At 29.9% G+C, this 24,522-nt stretch overlaps 1 protein-coding gene and 2 long non-coding RNA genes across 6 annotated transcripts in view; 1 reads left to right on the forward strand and 2 right to left on the reverse strand.

Moving 5' to 3' along the window:
- Positions 1-1,478: 1,478 nt before the first annotated feature.
- Positions 1,479-24,522, forward strand: part of LOC107361166 (uncharacterized) — a 34,660-nt gene continuing 11,616 nt past the window's right edge. The window contains exon 1 of one of the 2 annotated variants that reach the window (XM_015927915.3): positions 1,479-3,214. In XM_015927915.3, the coding sequence (XP_015783401.2) occupies positions 3,008-3,214 (207 nt within the window). In that variant the 5' untranslated portion in view covers positions 1,479-3,007. Of the gene's footprint in view, positions 3,215-23,187; positions 23,827-24,522 lie in introns of those variants that run through there. The other variant, XM_025160627.2, reaches the window with a different exon arrangement.
- Positions 16,945-21,313, reverse strand: LOC107361167 (uncharacterized). Of its 3 annotated transcripts, none has more exons than XR_016197908.1 (4): positions 20,926-21,313; positions 19,390-19,799; positions 19,176-19,311; positions 16,945-17,912 (listed from the first exon to the last, which is right to left on the reverse strand). It is a non-coding gene; the product is annotated as an uncharacterized LOC107361167 (long non-coding RNA). The 3 variants fall into 3 exon arrangements; XR_016197909.1 differs by having other exon boundaries at positions 20,874-21,313; XR_016197907.1 differs by having other exon boundaries at positions 20,817-21,313.
- LOC149094596 (uncharacterized) lies at positions 21,390-22,951 on the reverse strand. Its single transcript, XR_016197910.1, has 3 exons — positions 22,809-22,951; positions 22,056-22,719; positions 21,390-21,976 (listed from the first exon to the last, which is right to left on the reverse strand). It is a non-coding gene; the product is annotated as an uncharacterized LOC149094596 (long non-coding RNA).

Genomic DNA, 24,522 nt, shown 5'->3' on the forward strand with positions numbered 1-24,522 from the left:
ATATTCAAGTCCACATGATGAGGTAAATTTTATCGAACTATCATTTGTTGATGAATTATGTTTATAGAAGCACGCAACAATTTGTATTATTATTGTACCTTTTCCATAAGTCCGCATAATAAGGAAAATGATGGAAACAAGATGAAAGTCAGTCAATTAAATGACACTAAAGATGCAACTGGTTAAAAGGGTCATTAATTTGGACTCCAGAAAAGGCAAGGTGAGGATATTTTTGGATGACCCTGTCTTTATTTTGTTTTGTCATCGCGATTGTTTAATTATGACATGTGGAAATGAGTGTATTTTCTGGTTAACCATCAAAATGTACATCAGCAAAATGAGTTTCATGAAAAAGTCTGCTTTTATTATTGTACAAAAGCGATCGCAGTTACAACTTTGAGCTCGATTTTCTCAAAAACTGTGGAGCAGAGAAATTTTTTAATCACACAGAAGGAATCAGTTTTTTATTTCTCTACAAATTGACCGAGTCTAGATTTGATAGAAGTTAGTTTTTATCCGTTTTTGATCTCTTGTGTCAATTTGTGTATAAATGTGACAATTGTGTCGGTTGTGCCTTTTCAGTAACATCCTGAATGTAAAGAGCGTAATGGATGGGCTTACACAAGAAGCCCGGTAATGAAGCACCAGGTCATGAAGCGGGGTTATGTTGCCCCTCCACATCGTTTTGCTTGTAAACTGGAAATAACTGTACCCTCAAGTTAAAGTATTAACAAGACAATTAATAAATAGTCTAGCTAAATATCAACTCTCAGCAAAAAGCCCAATTTCATTATTCCACCGTCTCTCGATATTCAGCGGTTTTGCTTCCATTTATCTTCAACAAACCAGTATCTCGTTAATTTTGAATATAAAATGTATTCCAATAAAATGAGTAAAAATTAAAAAATTTGATTATTCAATTGACTTATTGAAATCCAAAACAATTTTGCTTATTTGCTACACAACTTTGCAAAACAAAAATGCAAATCAAATGTAACATTAATGAAATAATTAACACTTGGAATTCATTTGAATTGCATTAATTATCACAATTATTAAGCAAATAAGCGTAAATGAATGTAAATTAGCTGCAAATGTTGAAAAGTATTTCAAAAATTGAACCAAAAGTTAGAAAAGGTAACAATTGAAAACGATCTAATGAGCTGAATTAGTTTTAATGTTGTTCACATTGATTTTCAAAAAATTGTTCATAAATAATGAAAGTTATTTCAAGGCTTGTTTAATAGTTTAATGGATTCGACTAATTTAGTCGAGCAAGTCAAATGATTAAGAATCACCTAATTTATCTTATTTTTATTGGCTTTGTCTAATGATGATGATGAATCTGATTGATAAATGGATTGACAATTAATTTAGTTTGTGCATGAATAGTAACCATAGAAACATTCTGAACCTGCTCAGGATTATTATCTAAACTCCTTTCAAGAGTTGAGTTGAACATAAGAGAGGCTGGGAGTGAAGATGTAGGATGATTCAATTCATATTTATGCTTTACTTTCTTTATCTGTCTAATAATCTGTCTGTTTGCTCACCAACATTATCTTCATCTTCTTCTTCTTCATTCAGTTCTACTTGTTGTAACGTGAATTTACAGTCAAGTAAACAAGAGGCAAACCGGTAAAAACTCTGTGTTTACATTGACTTGGCCATTCACAAGGTTTACTGTTTTCTTCCTGGTTACTTTCGTTTTTTTAAAATTGTTACTGTTTGTTTTAATTGTGAAATTGATTTTTCCATCCATTAATTAACTAACCATCTTTAAATTGCAAGTTGAGGCTATTTGGTTAAGAGCGACTTGATAAATCCACAACCAACTGGAAAAGAGTTACATTGTTAACTAGTTTTCAAGTGATGGTTCCTACTGTTTATTGTTGAGCTTTATTAATGTGTTGTTATTTTAATAACTGTTTAATTAACTTGTCATCCAACACAATTGATTGAATGTACCAATCAGCCTTGTAAACATCAAAAAGGAACCAGAAAATCAACCCAAATCACCAGAAAAAAATAAGACGACTGCAAATCCATTAGAAAGCGATTTATACATGAATCTCTTGAAGATTGTTGTTTTATTTGAACATTACTCTGGTAATTAAATGGATTGCTTGGTTGATCATTTGTCCTACAGTTTATTGAGAAGCAGTCTAAATCAAGATCAATTTAAAATAAACTGGATCCATTAACCATCAATCATGATCTTGAACATAAGGTGACACCAAGATACAAGACGAAGGGACACAATTAAAAGCAACAATTCTACTCATTTAAACCTCTCAATCTTGCCATTTTTCTTCTTCCCCTCATCATTATCATCTTGTGCATCCCATGTTCATTCCAAAAATAAACAACCAATCAACTAGTGTAAATCTAACAACCATAAATCATGTCTGTCTGGAATCGACTCACAACACAATCGTTTGATTTGTAAACTCAAATTTTCTTTCCATCATCATTATTAAATCCATAGTAAATACAATCGCCAGTTTAAACCATCATCGTCATTCCCATGCTCATCCTTAAAACCAACCTCGTTCTTGGGTTAAATGGCAAAACTATTGCAAGTCAAATTAATACCAAAGGATAACATTAGCAACAAAACTAAACCAATCGTCTGACCCTATCCGACAGACCTGAAATCCATTGACAGCGGCAATAGCCAGTCAGACCGATAGCAAGTCATTATTGTTAATAAGCCAATGTTAATCACCAAAGCCTAATGTTTATACTTATGCATGTTCACCCAAGTTTAACCTAATCTCAACTAAACCAAGTTTCTTGACCGCTTTAACTGCATATTCATTTGTGTACATCTTACGGTGAAATTTGTGATTAGTTTATGTACAAATTGTGGACATTTAGTGCTACCAATTTGGCTTCAATTTCAATCTCCATGTTACTTCAAGTTAACCAGTGTTGATTGTTTCTCGATCACTTAATTTGTTTTGTTTCTGGTGGTGCGAGGTTAGCCACGCTATGAATATTATCCATGTTTCTCAAGCGAGCGATGAGGTATTATAGAGTATGGATATATTCTTGTAATTTAGCATTATTCCTATCAACATTGGTATTCATTATACTTTCCTTATGGATTGCAAGTGACTTCCATCTCGCTCTTTTTCCAAGTATAACCTTTTACCAGCCATCATTCATTTATGCATACATGGCTTTAACCCTTCAATCCGGAATCCTTCAGGTAAGAAGTTTAAAACCTAATCAGATTAAAAACAAAGTATTGAAAAAAGTCAAAAATTTTCAGGTTAAACCTAAAAGTCGAAACTAAAAGTTAAACCCAAAAACTTATTATAAATCCAATACAACAACATAAATGTAATAAACTGGTTCAAAGTTAACTCCTTACATTGTTTTCAACATAAAATTGACTTCCAGACCAAATTGCGATCTCACTTGTTAATATTTGATCAGTCGAGTCAACTAATCAACTGAATTACCAAGTTAATTCACTTTTCTGGTCAACTTTTGTAGCAAACATTTCTCATCCAACAATTGTTTTTAATTTTAGGGAAGATTCATTTTTCTCTTGATTTTTAGTCTTTTCATTGCATTTACTTGATTCTCAACTTGTTCATTCGCAAATTTGTCAATGATGTTATCACTTGTACTTATTCAAATGACTGTTTGGTTATTTGTTAACAATTTGTCGATTGTTAATGAAATAGCGATGAAATGAATCAATGATGAAGACTAACTTTCTTGTGACTTTGTTGGCTTTTAACCAGAAAAATTGCATTCAATTTCATTGGAAAGTAATTTCAAGTGAAAGGCGAAATATATTCACATAAAGAGTAAATTGTTTTCAATTGAATTCAGTTTCTGATAATCATTCAATCATATTGTTACCAAGCTTTTCAATCTTTTCATCTCTCATCTTCTTTCATCTGCAAACTAAAATCTTCACTCCAATTCATCTTGAAGGAAGAGTAAAAAAAGTTAACAAAGAAAACAACAAAAAATACTTCATTATTTATACCATTAGCATCTATAGATTTGTCAATTTGCCATTTAATTCAATTGATAAACTAAATACTTTGTATCATGTTGATTGATTTTAGAGCAAACAAATGGTTTAATCATGATGATTAAGTAGACAATTATTTAGATGAATGAAGGCAACTTGAATAGCCATTTCTCCTTGCCTAATCAACATTGAATTCAACTTGATTCACATGTTCAATGTTCAACTAATTATGATTGCTGATCAACATGTCTCTGCCATTTGAATTGAGTCCAACCATCAATTTGAAACATTGAATAACAATTGAAGGCTAATGATGAATTTATTAATAAATCGTAATAAATTAAGATCTTGCAAGACCAATAATTACAAGGCTTTTTTTTCATTCTCATCAACTGTTCAACTTGTTTCCATTAATTTATTGATTGTAAAGTTTGACCTTAAATTGTGAGGAAAATGAGTTTCCTAATATATTGATCATTGGATATATTATTAATAAACATAAAATGAACTGAACAAAATGTTTCCCATTTTATCTATTCTTTGTCCGTCTATTATAATTGATTCATTGAAAAGTAATCAACATTATCGATTGAAATTACCAGTTGAATCCAGTGATTAAATTTAAGATTGAAAAGAGTCCGCAAAGTTGAACAGAAAAGGCCTTTTGGTTTTTACTCGAAAAAAAATGAAAATCTCTCAACATTGAATTGAATTGTAAAAGTAAGTCAACAATTAATGATACAAATTTGGAAAGCAATTGTCAAATGGTTAGACTAAAAATACACTTACAATGTATTACAATCAATATGATTGGACTATTATTAGGTTCAAGTGTTGGAATAAATGAAGAGCAAAATGTTACCCAAAATAAATCACTTTGAAAATAATATTTTCCCAGTTAAACCCAAAGTTAATAATGATAATCAAGATTGTAATCATGAAGAGGCTACAATCGATGAATGATTAGAAATGCGAAAAAAAGGTCAAAATTGAAATGCTTTTTTCGCCTGACTGGGTTAAATAAAGATTCGGATGTTGATATTTTTGTTAAAACAAAGCAAATAAAAACAATATTTTTCACTTTGAAAATATGTATTAACGATCATGTTCATCTTGAAATTTTGTTTCTGTACATTTGCCAAGATGATGATTCTTTATCCTCATTCTCACCCTGATGCTCATGCTTTTGTTTTACCAGGAAAAACCATCATCACTCTCATCATTACTTGAGAGGAAGAAGACGAAGATGAAGCTTTTGTCTTTTTTTTCACTTATTTGCTCTTCCTTCTCAAGTGAAATGATATGTATGGAAACATTTCAAATACTAATATGGCGAATTGATGATGATGATGATCAGTCTTCCTCCAGGTCATCAGACATCTTGATCTTTACATCTTTAGTTGATCTTCACCAATTTTCACCCCAAACATCCTTCTTCCTCTTTACCCACCCACTTGAACCAGATCCACCCTCAATAATCACTGAAACTGTTATAAAACCATTTGACTTTCATCTTCAATGTTCATCTTATTTTAGCTTGGTTCAGTCTTGTGTCTTGAAAAATATGAATAATGTCTAAAAAAGGTGATTATTACCTTTGGTGTTCATTTAAGGAAATGAAATGATAAACAGATGATCATTTTGCATTTCAATATGTCTCCTCTTCCCATATGAATAAACATATTTGAAAGACACATTTTGTAAATGTTTCCTTGCCATTTTGACGGTGAAAAATTGAACTCCATGCAAATCAATAACTCGACCTGAAAACAAGCTACTGTTTGAATTGATTGAAACATAACTGTTAACTTCATCTCGACTTTTTTTTAATAACTCCATCTTAACCTTTTTGTTACTTCAATATTGAAAATATTGATTTTACTTCTCAACATTTCATTAATAAAATTACCTTTTCACTCTCTGATCATTATAAATACTTTTTCTGCTATTTTTCAGTTTACTTTGCTCTTCTTAACAATGATTAAGTGTAACCAGTAAATGATTAAACCCAAAACCAGGAAAATCTTGAAATTTTCTTTCAATATCATTCCATTTCTGGTAATTTCAACCTTTTTCAGTTACCAGAAGCCGTTTCATTCACACAACATTCAATTAGATTGTAATAATTTATCAATTTTCACAGACTTTTCACTAATCAATACACAGTTTAACCATATTCAACTTTCAATTTTGATTCTTAATTTTCACTCTTTTTCAATATTGATTAATATTCAACTGCAAGTTGATATAAAATTATCATTAATTAACTGTTCATTTTTGAACGAAAACCTTGCAAGTTGGAGTAATTACTGGAAAAAAAGATTCCATCTAATGACGTTCATTAATTTATAATTAATTATCAAGTTAAATAATTAAATTAATGATGAAAATATTCAATGAAATGCATCCATTCTCATCACAACCTCAACTTTTCATTTAAAGTCAAACCATCGGCAACAATGAACCAAGTGTAACATTGTTTAACTGTTGATTGATTTACATAAATAGAAACATGATTGCTAGTTAAATGGTTACCAACAAATAAAGTATTAATAACAGTGATTTGATTAATTGTCAGTCAATGGCAACTAAATTATTAAATGAACATTAGCTGTAAAAGTGCTTAAACAGCCAGCCATTTATCCTCAACGAATCCATTAAATCAATGCAATCTTTAATATGAAATGTCCATCAGAAAAGCTGTTTATGTGTTCAACTTTACAGATTCATTATACATTTAAATGAACTACAAAAAGGCAAAGTTAAAAGGAAAATGAATAGACTCAGATTCTGTCTATTAGATTATTGACGGATTGGCGGATTGAAGGATGAATGATGATGGTGATGAGAAGAGTTGAGAAGAGTTGAGAAAAGATGACGAAGAAGAATAAAATTGTTGGATCAAGTAAAAGATTTATAATCAAGATGAGAAGCCATCCGTCATCCCAGATGAGTTAACATTTATAACCATGATAGGATATATTTCATTGCTTCTCTCCTTTTCCCTCCCAAGGTTTACTTTTCACTCCCAGTCACTTTCATCACTTGACCATCCTCCCTTTATGGTCACAGATTATCTGTTGAAAAGTTGCCTTCCTCATCTTCCGTCATCATCATCATTGATCACAATAGTTAGTCTAACCTTCAACTCCTTTAACGATGACAGTTTAGACTGAAAGCAAACTTCTAACCCATTATTTCTTCATGATATTGATAACGTTCCCTGGGAGACTGATAATCAATAGATGACGGTTCAACAGTAAGAATACTCTGAATAATGATCAACATGATAATCAAGTATACAGTTTATCTTGGCCTCAGTTTCAAGTGAACATTTCTTCTTCTATTTCTTCTGTTAAACTTGCATTGTTATCATTCATGTTTACACTATCAATTCATATTTCACAAATTATTGGGAATAAAATTGTTTCCAGTTCAATGATGTTGAATCAAGACAAACTTTAATTCAGTTAATTCAGTTGGAATCACGCTTCAAATGCAAATGCAACTTTCTCGTTAATCTTGAAATGTTGGTTTAACGATAACTTTTTTTTCTCTTCCTTTTCTTCTCTGTTTATTGTGATTACAGTTTAATTTGTTCATGATAAATTTCAATTTTAATCAAATTGGTTGCCAAAAGCTTGCTCTGTTAATCACCTTGATAAACCTTTCAACTCAATTGAAATTGTTTTCTTCCTGACAAATCTCTGAATCCTTCCCAATCAAATGGAGTTTGAATTTTCTTTTCCTCAAGATATTTTACTCTTGATAATTTTCAACTTTCCCTTTGAATGTTTAAATTGTTATTGCTATCATCAATGACAACCATGAACCTCACTACAAGCCTTGCAAGCTTCAATTGTGAGTCACCTGGGAGTGAAAAGCAAAAAATAGACAATAAAATTCTGTATAACATTTGTTGTTTTTCAACACAATTCATGATACAAGTCAAGGGAATACAAGATTTGACGCTTTTTGGCTCCTTTTACACAAAATTTTGATTCAACCTGATCTTCAACTAAATTCACATCACTTATCACATAAATAAATCTAAAGTTTCAAAGCACTCATCGAATCATGATTTAATAACATTCATTTTTCAAGAAAACATTTCAATAAAATTTTCATGACAATTTGTCTAATGTAAGATCAGAGCAAATCTTTTCAATTAAAATTACATTTCCAATACAAAGTCAAGAGTCAAGCTTTTCTTGGTTCCTTGAAATGATTTATTTCTGAACAAAGTATCTTTTGATCAACAATTAGATTAATTATAATTTTAATGGTCACTGAAAAAGGTTACAAAGTGTGATGAGAAAGCATGAAAAACCACTCGAATCTCGGGTTAATCAGAATTCAGTTGAAACTTTTGTTATCAACTTATTTTTGGTCAACTTTTCTTTACCATTTTTATTTTATCAATCATTCCATTGGATCCAAAAAGCTGAACAAAATGTTGAAAAAAGTCACATTTGTGGTTCTTTTTCCTAGTTTGTAACTCATTCTTTAAACTCATCACTCTTTTTTTTCATCAACCATCTGAATCATGATGATCCTTGAACTTTGTGTTCCAACAGGCAAACCTATCAAATGGTTTTAAATGATTTCCAACATTTGAACAAAAAGAAAACTATTTCCTTCGTGAAATCAGATTCCTTTTCATTGCTAACTTAATAGAGATTTTTCTCCCTCTGAATATAAATTCATTGTCATTTCATAAATTTTTGTTCATTCCTCCATTCAGTCAATTGTTCATCGTCAGGTAATAACAGGCAACTTTGACAATCAACTTTTCATTTTCAACAATCGCTTCAACAATGAATTTTTCAAGTTTATTTAATTTTATTGTTTTATTTTGTTTTCCCTTTCAATTCATGTCAATATTGATGAAAAATAATCAATTTCAAAAGTTGAAATTAACTGAATAATAGAATATATTTTTTCCTTTTTTCTTCTTAATTCTCTTCTTTTTTTCTCCATCTCCATGTTTTACATGTAAACCTTTCAAGATTGAATAGTCTCTTGAGTAAATCTGCATAAAAAATGTTCTTGTTTTTCACAGTTTTTGGAAATATTTTTTTCTTCTTGCAAAAAATTTTTTACTCCAACAATCAATTCTGAATCTCTTTCTGGATCAACCAGAATCTTATTCAATTTATATCTCAACATTTACCTGGAATGAAAGAAGCAAGGTTAGAATGGGCAGAATCAAAATGGAAACAAGAAACGAGAATAAAATAGATTGTTTCATTTAATCAATTCAACTAATACAAAATTGTTTTCACATTATTTCAACGATTGATTTATTTATCAGAATCATCATTTTCGATTCAATATGATTGATGAAAATTGATGCAAAAGAAGCGATGAAACTAAACCTAAATGTGATTAAAATTTTCAATTTAATCAATCAAAAGCTGACATTTTATAAAATTAAGCCAACAATGATTTAAATAAAGATCAAAAATAGACTTAATTGTAACTTAGGTTTTCTTGTAATCAGTTTGAGAGGAAAAATGAAACAAATTTTTGAAAATCTCTTCTATTTTTAACAATCTTTTCTTTCCATTGATTTTCACAATTAAAGTTAACAATCAAAGCTTGTTGTGATTCATTGCTTACAATTGACTTTCATTGAAAGCAAACCTAGCAAGTGTAATCAATTGCAATTAAGGTTTCGAGTAACAATTATTTTCCATTCAATTGAACAAATGAACAATCTCATTGAGATCTAAATGTAAATGTTGAGATTTTTTGAAAAACATTAGATTCCATCATAATTTCATTCCATCATGAAATTTGCATTTTAATATTGTCATATATTCACCTCCAATTGTTACAATCAACTAAACAATGTTGATCATAATCACAATTTGTTACTTCAATTTTTTTGGGATAAAAAATTCAATATGAAAAGTGTTTAAATTGTGTCAATCCTTTTAATAGTCAGTCAACTAGAATCTCTTCAACTATTAAACAATTTAAAATTGAGATTAATTTGAATGCTTAAGGCCATTTTAATAAAAATTATGATCATCAAATTATAGCTATTGAATTGCATCTCTTTTGTGATTAAAAATACGTTAACTTGATGTTAATGAAATTTCCTTTCAATCCATTTAGACTTTTGTATTACATTGTATTACCAGAACGTTATTATAATTTGATTGCTTCCATCAGAATTAATTTATTGATTTTCAGTTAATCGATTTTCTTATGATCTTCTAAATTGCTGTAAAGGTCTTACAATATTGACTGGAAATTGTTATTAAATTAACAGTGAAAATTGTCTAACAATTTATTTATCAAATAATTTCAAATTCACTTTGAACTTTACATTATTTTAATCAGTTCAACAAAATCATTGGAATGAAATTTTTCTGCATTCGAATGATATTTCAATTTGATTCATTGAATTGAGCAGAAATGAGGAATTTTTTTTTAATCCTTTTTGATTGATTAAACAATGCTGATGGATCATCATTTGAAATTCATTTGATTTAGTTTACAATGTTAGGAAATGAAGAGGGAATCTCATGGAATGGATGAAACAAAAATTGCATTTTTGGGTTGAATTGAATGAAGCAAAATTTTGTTTTATTTGCAAAAGTAGGAATCAATAATAACAATCATGAACAAGTTTCAATTGTTATTGTGATAATATAAATGATTTGAACGCCATCAAATAGCATCATTATGTTTCAAAACGAAACTTACAATCAAATAGTGAAATCAATGAAACTCAATTTTGTTTCAACCTTTGCTTTTTCCCTTCGATTCATAAATCATCATGAACCATGAATTAAAATTTACCAAAAGTCTTTGCTCCAGGCTTTTCAACCTTTTCTTGATAAATATCACAATTACAGTTGATTTTTTTTCTCTTGATTGTCAAATGAATCAAAAATTTCAACTTTTCCAATTTAGCCTTTTTTTGGGTTCATTTTATGCTTCACCAAATGTTGACTGGGATTGAAATCGATATTTAACCTGCAAGCCTTAATCCAAGGTTCACAATCAGTTGATTTTTTTGGTTAATCTTGTCCTTATTGCAGCTTTTTATTAGCACCAAGCATGACTATTAAAGTTGATTAACGATTTTTATTATTGTTGATAATTGAAAAGAATCAAACTGATGGTGCATTTTTTGACTTTTGTTTGGTCTTTCAATGGATTGTTATGATTGATTTAGCCTATTCCTAACAATTTAGGAAATAATGATTATAAAAGGTTTTTTTCACAATCAAAGGATCACATTAATATGTTTTTATCAATCTTTTTTTTATAGTTTTGCGGTGATTTTGAAGAAAGAGATTTGAACATTGAACACAATTGTTGTTAACATAATGTTAATGGTTGATTGAATGATGATTGTTGATTAATGATTGATGGAATATAAGAAAGAGTAAAAAAGGGATAGATGATGATGAATAAGATGAAAATGATAGGGAAGAAATATATTGTGATGTTGGTGAAAAGGATTATTCATTAAGATATGAACTTTTATTTTCACTGTTCATTGATTATTGTAACGGGATGTTTCGATGAAATATCCAGATGATGTGTGTTGTGTAGTTGAACCATCTTCAGGGTAAATAGAGAGAATCAAGTTGCGATAATCTAAGGAATAAACATTATCTGTTCCATTTTCCGAATAATCAATGATTATTTATATTGCTAGGTTGATCTGTGAATAAATTGAATGGTGGACATTGGAAAGCACTTTGAGTTGGACAATGTTCAAACAATGTTAATCCCATCTGTAGAAACATTCAGTCAACTATGAATGGCTAGTTTTGATTATTGATCTAAAGTATAATTGAGATGAATTGAAGACAATGAAGATATTGGTTTACAAGGGTTATTATCATGGAAATAATTATCTCGATGGTGATTATCTCTCTGCCAATGTAATTATCCAAAGAATGTGCATTGTGTTGTCGGGTGAAACTCGAGAAACGTTAAGTCAATCAATTTTGTCCATTGGATTCAGTTTATATGGATGGATGACATTCTGGTTATTACATGTTATTCATGTTACTCTCATAATGACAATGTTTTGTAAATAGTAATTGTAACAAGAAAAGTAAAGCAGCTCTGGAATTCAATCGCCAAATTGAAACTTTAACGTCATCGAGTCAACAGCAAATTACATTTTAACCCAAACATTTGAAATACTGAAGCCAATGCCATCGAATAAAATTCACATTGCAATGATAGTTCTTTTCAAGTGATTGTTACTTTGTCATTTTGTTTTGGATAGCTTGAAATGAGAAATTTATCCATTGAATTGCAATAATGATTAACAATTTACAAAACGTTCCATCTTTTACCAGTCAAAGGTCAGCAAAGATTAACAGAATTAAAGACTAAAGTGGTGAACCATGGAAAGGAAAAGTTGGAGATGATGACCACAATTAACTTTGAGACATTAAAGGCCATTAATCAATGGGAGAGTAGGCAGATTAACGAGGAATACAAATAGCTGGTGAAATAGTTAATAAGTATCCATTTAAAAGCAAACAAAATAAAAAATGATCCAATCGCCAGTATCTAAGTCAAAGTAAATAGAAGGAGAACAAACAGAATAACCTTTTAATTAACAGATGACGTTGATGATCTTCATTGAATAATTCGCAGGGTAAACCTTTTAAACACAGAAAAAAAAGATATCAAAAATCAAGATTAAAAAGATTTCTGGTTTTAACAATTCATGATTTGTCTTAAAAAAATAAAAACTGGTTAATTTTTGAATTGGTTTTTCTTGGTTGCTATGACATTAACATCATGTGACTTCTCTATCTGCTTATTTTAACGGTTAACCTAAGAATCTTTTGTTTCTTGGTTTTTGTGTTTTCTGCATTTCTCCAACTCTTTTCCCTTTCTGTTCCTTCTAATTCTCATGATAATTGTAAATTCTGCTCCATCATGTCACTTATTCTTTCACGTAAAAACTGTCCTTCCAAGAAGTGAGGAGAAAGAGGTTTTACTGTTACCAGAATTTTCTCCTACTTTTTTAGCTTGTTCATAACTCTTGTGTTCTTCTGTTCACTGTAAATAACTCAGACTAAATCACAATTCACCGGACTGTAAACTAAATTACTTCTCAACTTTTCGTTATTTTTATTGTTATTTTTATCACCATCATATTATTGTTTATATTACTTATTAATACTGACAATTGTGAGTGAAACCAAACTTCGTCACCGCCATTGATATCACCAACATCATATTTATGACATTTAATCTCTGGGTTGAGCAAAGTTTTTCAATCAATCACAATTTTTCACATGTAACTAACAACAACCAAATGAACCATTTATCTTGCAAAATTGTGAATTATCAATTTTTTATAGAGACCCATTCTGTAAAACAAAATTGAAAAAAACTCCAAGCAACTAAATCAATCATTGTCCGGCTGCAAAATCGACTTAAATGGCAAGATTAATCTGATTCCAGACTCGATAAAAAGAAGAGGAAAATAGAACCATAACCGCCATTGAATTGAAGCAATAACAACAGGGATAAATTGACTTTATTAGACAAGAGATATCAATCTTGCTCTTAATTATAAAGTCAATTAGATTACAAAGGAATGTTATCCAATAATTTTTACCAAATTTCAATTTTTTTCAAGCAGACTTTGCATTTAGCAAATTGAATTAACATGACAAAATGAAGTTATAATTTGCTCCATGTAACCAATCTTTTGTCTCTGCTAATTGAATCAGTTTCATCTAGTTGGACAATTAACGACAAGATAATGAAAAATGTTGAAATTTGACCGGAATCAACTTAAATAATTAACTTTGAAAGCTGACAATTGAAGATAATTTTAATTGTTAGTTACATTCTGGTTTAGTTAATGATGAAAATTTAGTGGCAAAACAGGGAATGAAAAATGAATGCCAACAAAGCAACTGTTTTGCTTTATCAATTATAATTTTGTTCATCCTTTCATCATTCTTATTATCACCATCGTAATCATTACCATAGTGAGAGTCATCACAATGATTATTAATAATATTACTTAAAGAAGCACTTGAATTAAGCCTTGAAATGTTGGTTAAAATGATAATTTCAAATTCATTAAAAGAGACAGCATGAAGATGAACAGAAAAAAAAGGTTGATAGAGTGAAATAAAAACGCATCCATATAAATATACATTATTCAGACATGATAAACGTTATATTATGATTATTATTAGTTTTTATTTTATTTTTACTCTTTATTTTACTTCTATTATCATTATTATTATTATATGTTATTTTATATCGTTAAACTTGAGCTAGCTTTTTGGTGTATAAAACTTAAAATTGCATTCAAACGTTTATTTGAACAAAAACTGTGTAACCTCATCATACAATCATCATCATAATTTACAGTTATTTATACCAGTCAAGGCTTCCATTTGTTTTTACACTGTAATAATAATCAAATATATAACATAATATCATTGAAAGTGCAAAAAATAAACTAAAATTCATATTTGCACTCGCCAGTATATTTAATGGTCAACCTTCAATATTAATATTGACCCAAGAAAATGGTTAATGTGTAAATTAGTTGAACCACAATTAGCAGGTAACTTCGTGTAACAAAGTTACAACTTTACTCCAAAGATTCACAATTTTGACCAGTGTGTTGATTGTTTGCTTTCTGGATTAAATGGTTGAGGTCGCAGGTTATCAATGAATTGGGTATTAGTGTTCAATCTGGTTGTTAAATTGTCCTTTTGTCATGATTGTTGTGTCTGACTTTTTATTGGTAAATAATCAATCCAAAGGGTTGCGTTAACTGTTGAAATTAGTAAATAGTCTTTACGTTTTGGGCAACCATTTTAGTAATATTTTAAATGATTATAGTCAATTTGGGTTTGGGACTCTTAACCGAGTCAAGTTGATTTATTGATTGACCCACAAAGACACCTTAACTACTATGCTGTTTTCATGCCATCATCATCTTGATGATAATAATACATATTTGGGATTCACTACTGACAATTGGTAAGTAAGAAGCAATAATAGAAGAACCTTTTCTTCCAATTTTCATTCTTCTTCTTTTTCCTTCCTTCTTTACCTTTATAATGATTGGTTTTATTGGTTCAGGTTGATCTTTTTTTCCGTCCCTGTTTTGGTTCCATCAGGCTATATTTAATATTGCTAAAATGCACTAGATTGACCCTGAATATGAACATGATTATTAGAAAAAGGCGATCCCAGAGTTCAATTGATACCATTCCAATCATTATATCCATTGATAATAACCGGTAAATATGTTTTCACTGGTAAAGACACTTTCCCTTTTCACACTGATGATCTTAATATTTGAAAAGCCTTATCCACGAGGATAACCAAACGACCACTGATACCAATTATTGATCGCAACTATTAATAAAACCATTGATTAATACAAAAATTTGTCGCTAAATAATCCATTCAATGAAACAATGAACATCCAAAAGACAGCAGACAAGAAAATGTTTACAAAATTGAAAATAAAATAATGCTTACAATGGTGAAACTCATCGCTGTATTAAATTGACAATCAAACAATTTTAAAAGACACAACGATTGAAAAAAAAACAATTAAAATACAAAGTCAATGGCTGAGATTAAGTAAGCTGGTTGTTGGTGATACAGAGATGAGTTCATGTTGAAGTTTAGAAACTGGAAAATTGAAAATGATTACATGATTTAACTTTTAATTGTAAAGGATTAGTAACCTTCAGTTAAAGGATTAAACCTTTCTATTCACTGATTAAAATTAAACATCTTTAACTATGTGGCCAATTAAAAAAGTATTAACCATAAGTGAACTGAATCAAAACAAAAGGTCAACCTTCCCAGTCACTAACGATGACAATGCATTTAATGGGCGCCACATTCAAATGCCACTTGAATTACCCAAAAAATCGCGAATAAATCAATAAATTACATTTGACGCACTAATAAACAATCAAAATTGAGTATTTGATTGAAATCTAAATTGTTGACCCAAAAGTGTTAGTTAATGTTGGCAATTATTACGAGAAAAGTCTGTATTTTGATAAAAAGGAATCCCTTTTGATGTAAATCAGTGCAATTTATTTTGTTAACTTGTTAACTAATCAAAAAACAATCAGCAACTTGGTGTGTTGAACAAAATGATGATGATTACAATGATAATGATGAAGAATAATGAAAATAATGGATTTGACAAGTTAATATGATTAACTTGGATTCATTGATAATTTTCAATCCAAGGTGTTACCAAAAAGTACATCAATGGAGTGAAAAAGTCTCGATAATATTTAACTCTGATTGATAATAATGATATTATACTTTCAACTATCACGATATCAACATTAATATAATAATAGCAAATATAATAATAATAACATGGTATTTGTTTGTATATTGAACTGATAATATTGTATATAAGAAATGAACTTACTTTTTGCTCAATATTTTCTTGAAGATGAATTTTTGTTTTGCCTTTTTTTATCCTTTTCCTTTAAATTTAATGGATTCTTACTTACAATTGCTATTATTGTCATCAAAATAAACAATATTTACGCCTTCCTATCATCATCATCATAATCATCATCTTAATGCTTATCTTTATCACTTAATAAAACTGTTGGAAGCGGTTCATTTCATGGAGTAACTTGAACAATATTTATCAACATTTATCAGCATCACTTTAACTTTTCAAGATTGATTGTCTTCAACTCTTCATTTTTCCTCTCTTTATTTAATGATATTTTTTTTCATGCTAATCAAATATGGTTAATGGTAAAAGGCAAGTTTCATTGTTGTTGATTGAGCCATTCCATGATTGCCAGAAATCAAGTTGATTATTTAAAACAGTCACTTGACTTTTAAAGCAATCAATTTTTAGGCCTACTGTTAATGGCATTAACCCGGTTGGATTAAAAATAATTATCCATTGACAAATTAAGGCATTTAAAAGGGTAAAATGTTGCTCTTAAAGTAACAACCATTTACTGATTAAGCAAAGGAGTGATTTACAAATCGGATTGGCTGATAATGATGGTAAGTTTAACATTAGCTGACATTGGACATTTACATTGAAGCAACCTTTGATTTGGACATTAAGAGCTGGTCAAACTGATTTCTTTTTCCAACTATAAATTGCTCGTTACCATGTGCAACAATTACTAGAGTTGATTCTGTAAATAGTCTTTGGTAATTGTCAATAGTCAATGATCAGCCATTGATTTGGATGCAATAAAAAGTACAGTAAATGGATTGCTGGTGATGTTGATTTTCAATTACAGTCCACTATAGAGATGGGTAAAGGTTGAACCCAAATAACGTCCACAGCAATAAACTATAAGCAGTTGTCATCAAAAAAACTGGTTTCATGATGATTGTAATCAGGATTTACCAAATTAGGTTTCACACCCAATGAATGTAAATGTCCAACATTGTTTTTGCTTGTGTTTCTCGCTTTCAAATATTCATCTAGAAATGATCATGATTTATTGACTGTCCATTTCAACTGATATAAACAAATCATCAGAATGATCGATCGAGATGGATGATTACAGGGAAAATAGATTGAATGAAATGGCACGATGATAAAGATGATGATGATGATGATCAATTGTTGGGAATACACATTTTTGGTCTTGTCTTGTAATTGTAAACTTTGTCCCAATGAGTCTTTGAACAATCGTTATTTTGATGAAAAAACTGGGACTTCTAAATGATGATCATTATGATGATAACGATAACCAAATATCATTATTAACCAGCATATTGCGTGACAGGTTTCAATCGTCATCAACAATTTGTTAACCAGCTTTTGTTTTAACCATCATTACCACTTAAAATTACCATCCATTTGATTGAAATATCAGTTTTTCATCAACTCTCACCATTGTATCGCCAAAATATCGGAAAATGTCTGAAAAAAAGAACCAGAAAATATAATTGATTTTTTTTTCATTGTCAATGTAATGATGAAAATATTGTTTCAGCTGATAAACCATTAAGAAATGAATGTGAATCCTTTTGAATTTGAAAATGTCTTTTCAATGTTATTTTCAAACCAAGGATTGATCATTAACAAACTGATTACGATGAAAAGGTAATTATCAATTCGGTTTACTGATTTTGATAATAACCTTTATCAATGTAAATGTTAACTGGAATATTTTATAACATTTTGTTTCAGACAAAATTTGAAAATCTAAAATGAAACGTTCTATTATACTTTTTTTTTGATATGAAAAGTTATTCATATAATAATCTATTGAGTTTGTTTAAACACTAATATGATAACGATAACAATACATTATTATCCTCTTATTACCAGTATTATTATTATTATTATGATTATAATATTAATCGTGAACTTCAAATAGTTGATTCATTTTTCTCTTTTTTTTCTGCCTTCTTCAAACATTTGTCAGTTCCAAGCATCCTCAACTATTAATTTAATAATAATAATCATCGTTATCATGAACATTATAATAGAGTTAATAATACTGACAATAATAGAGGGAAATATTTCTTCTCTTCTCTCTATTCCTGCTATTTCTGATTAAAATCGAGACAGAATATTGTTGATTCCAAACACAAATCGTAAAGTAATCCTAATCAATAAATTAAATGGAGTGGAAAGCTGTTTCAACTGAAGTTATTGTTATTCCCATTTTGTTTATCAGTTTCCTTGTTTTGTTTGTTTGCTTGATCAGAATAGATTGCCAATCAAATAAACTATTCAATATGACGAGGATGATGTTGAGTTAACATGGTGATGACCAGCCGTAAAAAGAAAAGAGTTCAATCAATGATCAAAGGCTAATCAATATGATTGCTGTAATCACAAGTAAATAGAGTTTTGAATTTAGAGTAAACAATGAAGGTTTTATCAATAAAACTGATCAACAGCAAGTAAGCAAAGCAAGCAAGCAAAGCAAAACGAGGAGAGAAGGAAGAAAAAAAAATGAAAAGCAGCAAAAAAAAGAGGAAATCGTTGAAAAGATGAAGATGAAGGATGATGTTGATGAAGTTGATGAACATGATACTTGTCCATTTTTGGTTATCATCTTTATTCCGGATATTTATTTGATGGATATCCTTTTCTTCTCCATCTTCTTCTTCTTCTTTTCTTCTCAGCATCTTTTCCTGGTCTTTCCTCGGCTTTTTAATATACAAATAATACCCTTTGTAATTGAGCCTGGGAGGGAAAATCCCTTGAGTCTAATTGACCGTTGTGCTTTTATTGGATAACTTTGAATAACTTTGTTTACATTTTTCTCCTTTCCTTCTGCAAGTTGCTTTTCCAACGTTATGGCTACCTAGGAAAGATGAACAAGAAAAGGTCAATTATTAGCAGATTATTAATAAATACATTATTTTGGGGTTTAGATATTAACCTTTTGCTGTCCTTGTGTCTTGGGTTACCTTAACATTTGGGTTGACGAAAATTTGTTCAAGTAATTTTCTTGGAAACCAAATGGAAAACAAATGATGGTAACATTGTGATTGTTGACATTACCAGTTTAATGGTGATGTTGATGGTGTTCATGATGGTTCTTTGTGACATTCAAAATGTTGGCAACAAAGTGTAAGTCCAAAAAGTAGAGCAAATAACTTCCGTTTTAAAATTAAGCTTCAAGAAAGTAGATAAATCATGTTGTCTTCAGATGATATTGTTAGTTGAATTTTCAGTTTCCACTTTCAACTTATTGCATTACATTGGTTTCCTATTTTTCCTTGATTCTATCCTTACATCTTTTCCAAGTTGGTATTTTTTTCCTGAATACATTTTGAATCTTGCATTTATCTGTAAAACAAAACAAACGAAAACGTTAGATGGAAATTTGATTCAAATGAAATTTCAGATTGTTATTGAATACAAAGAAAAAATATTGTTATGATAATGAAAATTATTTACGTGACAAAACTAATTATATATTGGGAAATAGTCTATTCTTACACTGAAACATTGATTGTTTGTCCTGAATCTGTCAAAAATCTTGTACACCGGATCAATAGATTGAAATTTGCAATAGGAAAATAGTCTTGAAATTTCTGTTGGTTTACCAGGTTAATTAAGATGATCATTAATATTTCACTCATTTAATCTTTCTTTATTTACTTCTCGAGATTTCTCGATTCTTAATGTTTAATTAGCCTGAATGAATGAGGATTGTATTTTTGATTCATTTTACTTTCATTCAACTCCTTTTTCATTGTCAATTCAAGCGAAAGTTGATAACTTTGTTTAAATTGTTTATACTTTGCATTAATATTTATATCATAATGGTTATTATTGTTAGCTTTTTTATGTACTTCTAGCTCATAAACATTCAATGCAAGTAACAATATTATTGATTGAATATTCAGTCAGTGAAGCTTAAGATGATGATAAAGAGAACCCTCTTAATCATTGTTAGATATTAGGTTTAGATTTACAATCGTTCATTCAATCAACCTTTCATTGAGACCATCAATCTAACTACATTCATGTTCAACCTTTACATTGATCCTGCTTTTAATACATCACAATGGTAAAAAGGTAAAATAAGAAAATTCCTTCAACATGACTTTTTTTAAAAGAGAATCCAATTTTTATCCAATCTTTCCTCTTCCCTACCTTACTTAAGGAATCAAATTTTCGGTGCAAATTTTCTTCCTCATCATCTTGCTTATCCATTCTTTACTTTACTGAATACTTGTTACGTAAAACTTGCAAAGCAAACACTATTACATTATAATACAACTATTATGTATATGTGTGTGTACATGATTTTCTTGGTCTTAACCTGATTTTGCTCCCCTAGCATTTCATTTACTCAACTTGACATGAAACGGGAACCCATAAATAAATATATAAATATAAATATCGTTCCTTCACCTTGTCTTTATAAATTAAGGGGGAAAAAGGTTGAGAATGAAAATATTTACACCTTTGGTTGAGACATTTTCTTGCCTTGTTCCAATATTTAGTTGTGAACTTTTATATTCCTGTAAAAGCTCAAATTTCACATGATTGATCATTAATTAATAACGAGTCATTTTTCTTTGCTTACAACTTTCCTTCCTTCACCATCTTGTTAAAGGCTAAAGTTGAATATTTGCTTCCATCAACTAATCAGATTTAAATGCATGGCTTTCCTAAATGTCCAGCTATTATATCCTATCAGCATCTTTCTTCCTTGGTGTATCCTCCAAATCCAATAATTTAACTTGCAATCTTTGTCATGCTGGTTGAATAACTGATTGAGTTTGTTCAAGCATCATCAATAATTGAGAAATGCCAATCCAAGATCAGTGTTGAAACGAAAATTGTTGCCATTATGTAATTAGAGAATATAATTGAGTTGCTTATAATAGCTGCTTAAAAAGTAGATGTCATGCTTTTGTTTACCTGGTTAGATTGATCAGATTTATATAACAAATGTGTATTCAGGATCATTCTTCTTCTTCCTTTTTTTGACAATCATTGAATAACCAAGAGTGCTGGCTGTTGATGGTAGTAAAAAACCATTAAATTAAATGATGAAATGATGTTGTTTTGTTACCAATGGACAATGATCGTAAACTGGTTACTTGATTATGAAAGATTGACTTGAACAAACTGATAGGCATGAGATTTGCTTTTCTCCGAACTCATGTTCACCCAAAAGTATAAAAAAAGACATCAGTATCAAATTGCTCCTCTTTTCATGTTGTTGCTTGGTTGTTTGTTTGTTGGTGAAAATACATTGTTGTACGGTTAATCACCATAAAAGTAAATTGTATACAAGAGTTTACCATCAGCAAAAATGATCCCAACAACAACAATATAACTCACAGCACATGAACAGGAAACAAAAAAACGAACTTTTTCATCTTCCTTTTTTTTCAGTTGTCTGTCTTCATTTTTTTCTTCTTCTTCTTTCCATCCTACTTTTTGGGTGATTTTTTACTTCCATTTCTCCATGGATCCTAAACAGTAACCAACAACCCTTTTTATCTCTGGCAATATTGTTAATGGACGTTGAAGAGATTTTGATAAGTTCACCGTAACACAAAAAAAGATTTTTGTTGTTCTCACTTGATCATGGTCTTTTTAGGTTCTTATATCTTTTATTGTTTAGGTCTTTTCTTGAGATTCCATGTCGACTCCTGTGTTAAATGGTAAACTGTAGTTCTGATCATCGACCTTGATATCATGTCAATTCTGGGAACAAAAGGAGACATTTGCATGATAAACCATTGAAATCCTTTTTCCACATTTGGTCCATGGGGTGACAGGAAGAAGTTAGAGGGTAACAGCAGTGATAATGATGATGAGTTGAAAGCGAATCCATCCTCAATGAGGATTGATCATTTTAGACTTTATGTATAAAACTGTCATTATCAGCAATCAGGAGACAAAGATAAAGGAAAGAATCCTTAGAAAAATCAGACAAAGCTGATTATAATGATGAGGTTCCACTATGTTGATATTGTTAGTGAGTTAAAACGTTGAGAAAAGACAGGGACTTTTGTCATGAAGCAAAAAGTGATGATTCAGTGTCCTTTAGTGATATGAACAATCTTCTGTTTAACAAATTGAAAGGATAATTAATACTGGAGATTCAAACTCATATTGAACAACAAGCAATTTATTATCTTCTGACCATTGCGTGACAATAGACATTGAAAATCTGCAAACACGGTTGATAAAAATCTTTACTGAACAAGCAACGATGGATAATTTTTGCTGTGAAAAAAATCTAGAAAAAAAGAGAGAAATGTTAGTAAAAAAGTGTTAAACAGAAACACAAAAACGAGACAATTGACTTAAACGGAATTAGGAACGAACCCAATTATATCCTGTGATTATCAAGAATATTGTCTTGATTAATTAAACATCAACTAAACAGTATCAGCATAAATCCAGACGAGTTGTATAATAAGTTCAAACAAAACAGCTTTTTGGGTAAAAAAATGATGTTAACACTAATTAACCTCAAAGATTTAATGGTTATCTTTCACAAGGGGAAACTTTGATGCATTAAGCGTCACAGAAAATGATCAGAGACGGAAAAAAGGGTTCAATTAACACTTAAGGTTAATTTTTGACACGAATTATTCATTTCATTTTGCATTAACATAATTTTTCCGTTAAACTTGATGTTCTTGTGACGCCATAATTTGAAGAGATTTCATTGGTTAACAGTTGAAATGAGATCAGGTGTGAATTGTTTAAGTCGTTTATTCTCATTGTTTTTTCGGTCAACTCTTTTTCTGTTTAATTTTGCTTTCTATTTTCAACTTATTAATAGAAATGAAATGTTATATCTTGCCAAGTGTAGACAAACAAAACTGCCATGATGTGAATTGTTTCTGATTATTGCTTCTTGACCATCCAAACATGTCTAAATCGTCTGTTGGTTGTCTACATATCAATTTTGTCTTTGTATTCCTTAACCATAACATAACCATACATCCTCCTATCCTTTGACTGTTTGATTACTCAAACTCATCGTCTGCAATAACAGAAGATTTAAGATGAAAGATATTACTTTTAACCGTTGAGCTTTTCAACTGTTATAACATTAAACCTATCACTTTACTTTCAGTAATTTTTTTTTCTGTGTCTCCATTTTCCTTTCTTTTGTTTCATTTTCTCCATTTCATCTTCATGTGTTTGAACGTTTTTTTTGCTGTTCTCATTCAACCTTGGGTGGACAGAATAATCAAATTTATCTTCTGTAAGAGTTGGCCTTATTGACACCCCTTGGTAACAATCTTTCTCATCAATTCTGTTTGTGTTATGTCTCTTTGCTGCATCAACCATGCAATTGTTCAAAAGCTGTCGATTAACTTGGATTAACTAGGTGGGGTTATTCATCATCAATAATAAACGTGGTTATAATGACGATTGCCTTTCATCTGCATCACTGAATCAGTTTTTTGCCAGTATAAATGTTTCAATGAGAAGTGGTTCCTTTTTTTCTGTTTGGATTTTGCCAGTTTTCCTTTGTATTTTCAGTGTGATTTGAAACATTTACACACATTGTGAATACATTTCATTCTTGTTTTACATCAGATCAAACGTTGAAATGTCTTTTATCGAGAACTAGTCAATCACTTTGAGTTTCACCTCAAGCTTATTTCAGTTAAGCGGCGTTTGTATCTTCATTGGATGACAAAATGATGTAAAATGCAGGAAATTCAACTCAAAGATTCAACCGGGAATTTTGAGACTCTATTGTTCATCTGCATCCCTTCATTTCAACCTTTATGACATTATCGAAATTTTCTATCCTTTCTTTTTGCCTGTCTATTTCTCTTTTTATCAAGTCTTTTTTTCTCTGTTTTTTACATGATGGAATATCTTTAAGAATGATAAAGCTCAATAACCTATTTTATTTTTATTCCATCTCTCTTTCTCCTTGGTAAATACAAATTATGGAAACTATCGATTTAGGCTGATTTTTATATCTGTTTATGTCACAGTCACGTCAATATGCAGTTGACTAACCAGATGGAATGAAATTCTGATAATTTAACATGTTTATTTCTTCACCATT

This window comes from Tetranychus urticae, chromosome 1 (assembly GCF_039701765.1).
Source record: "Tetranychus urticae isolate SD_2017Ah chromosome 1, NJAU_TeUrti_SD_1.0, whole genome shotgun sequence".
Lineage (NCBI taxonomy): Eukaryota > Metazoa > Arthropoda > Arachnida > Trombidiformes > Tetranychidae > Tetranychus > Tetranychus urticae.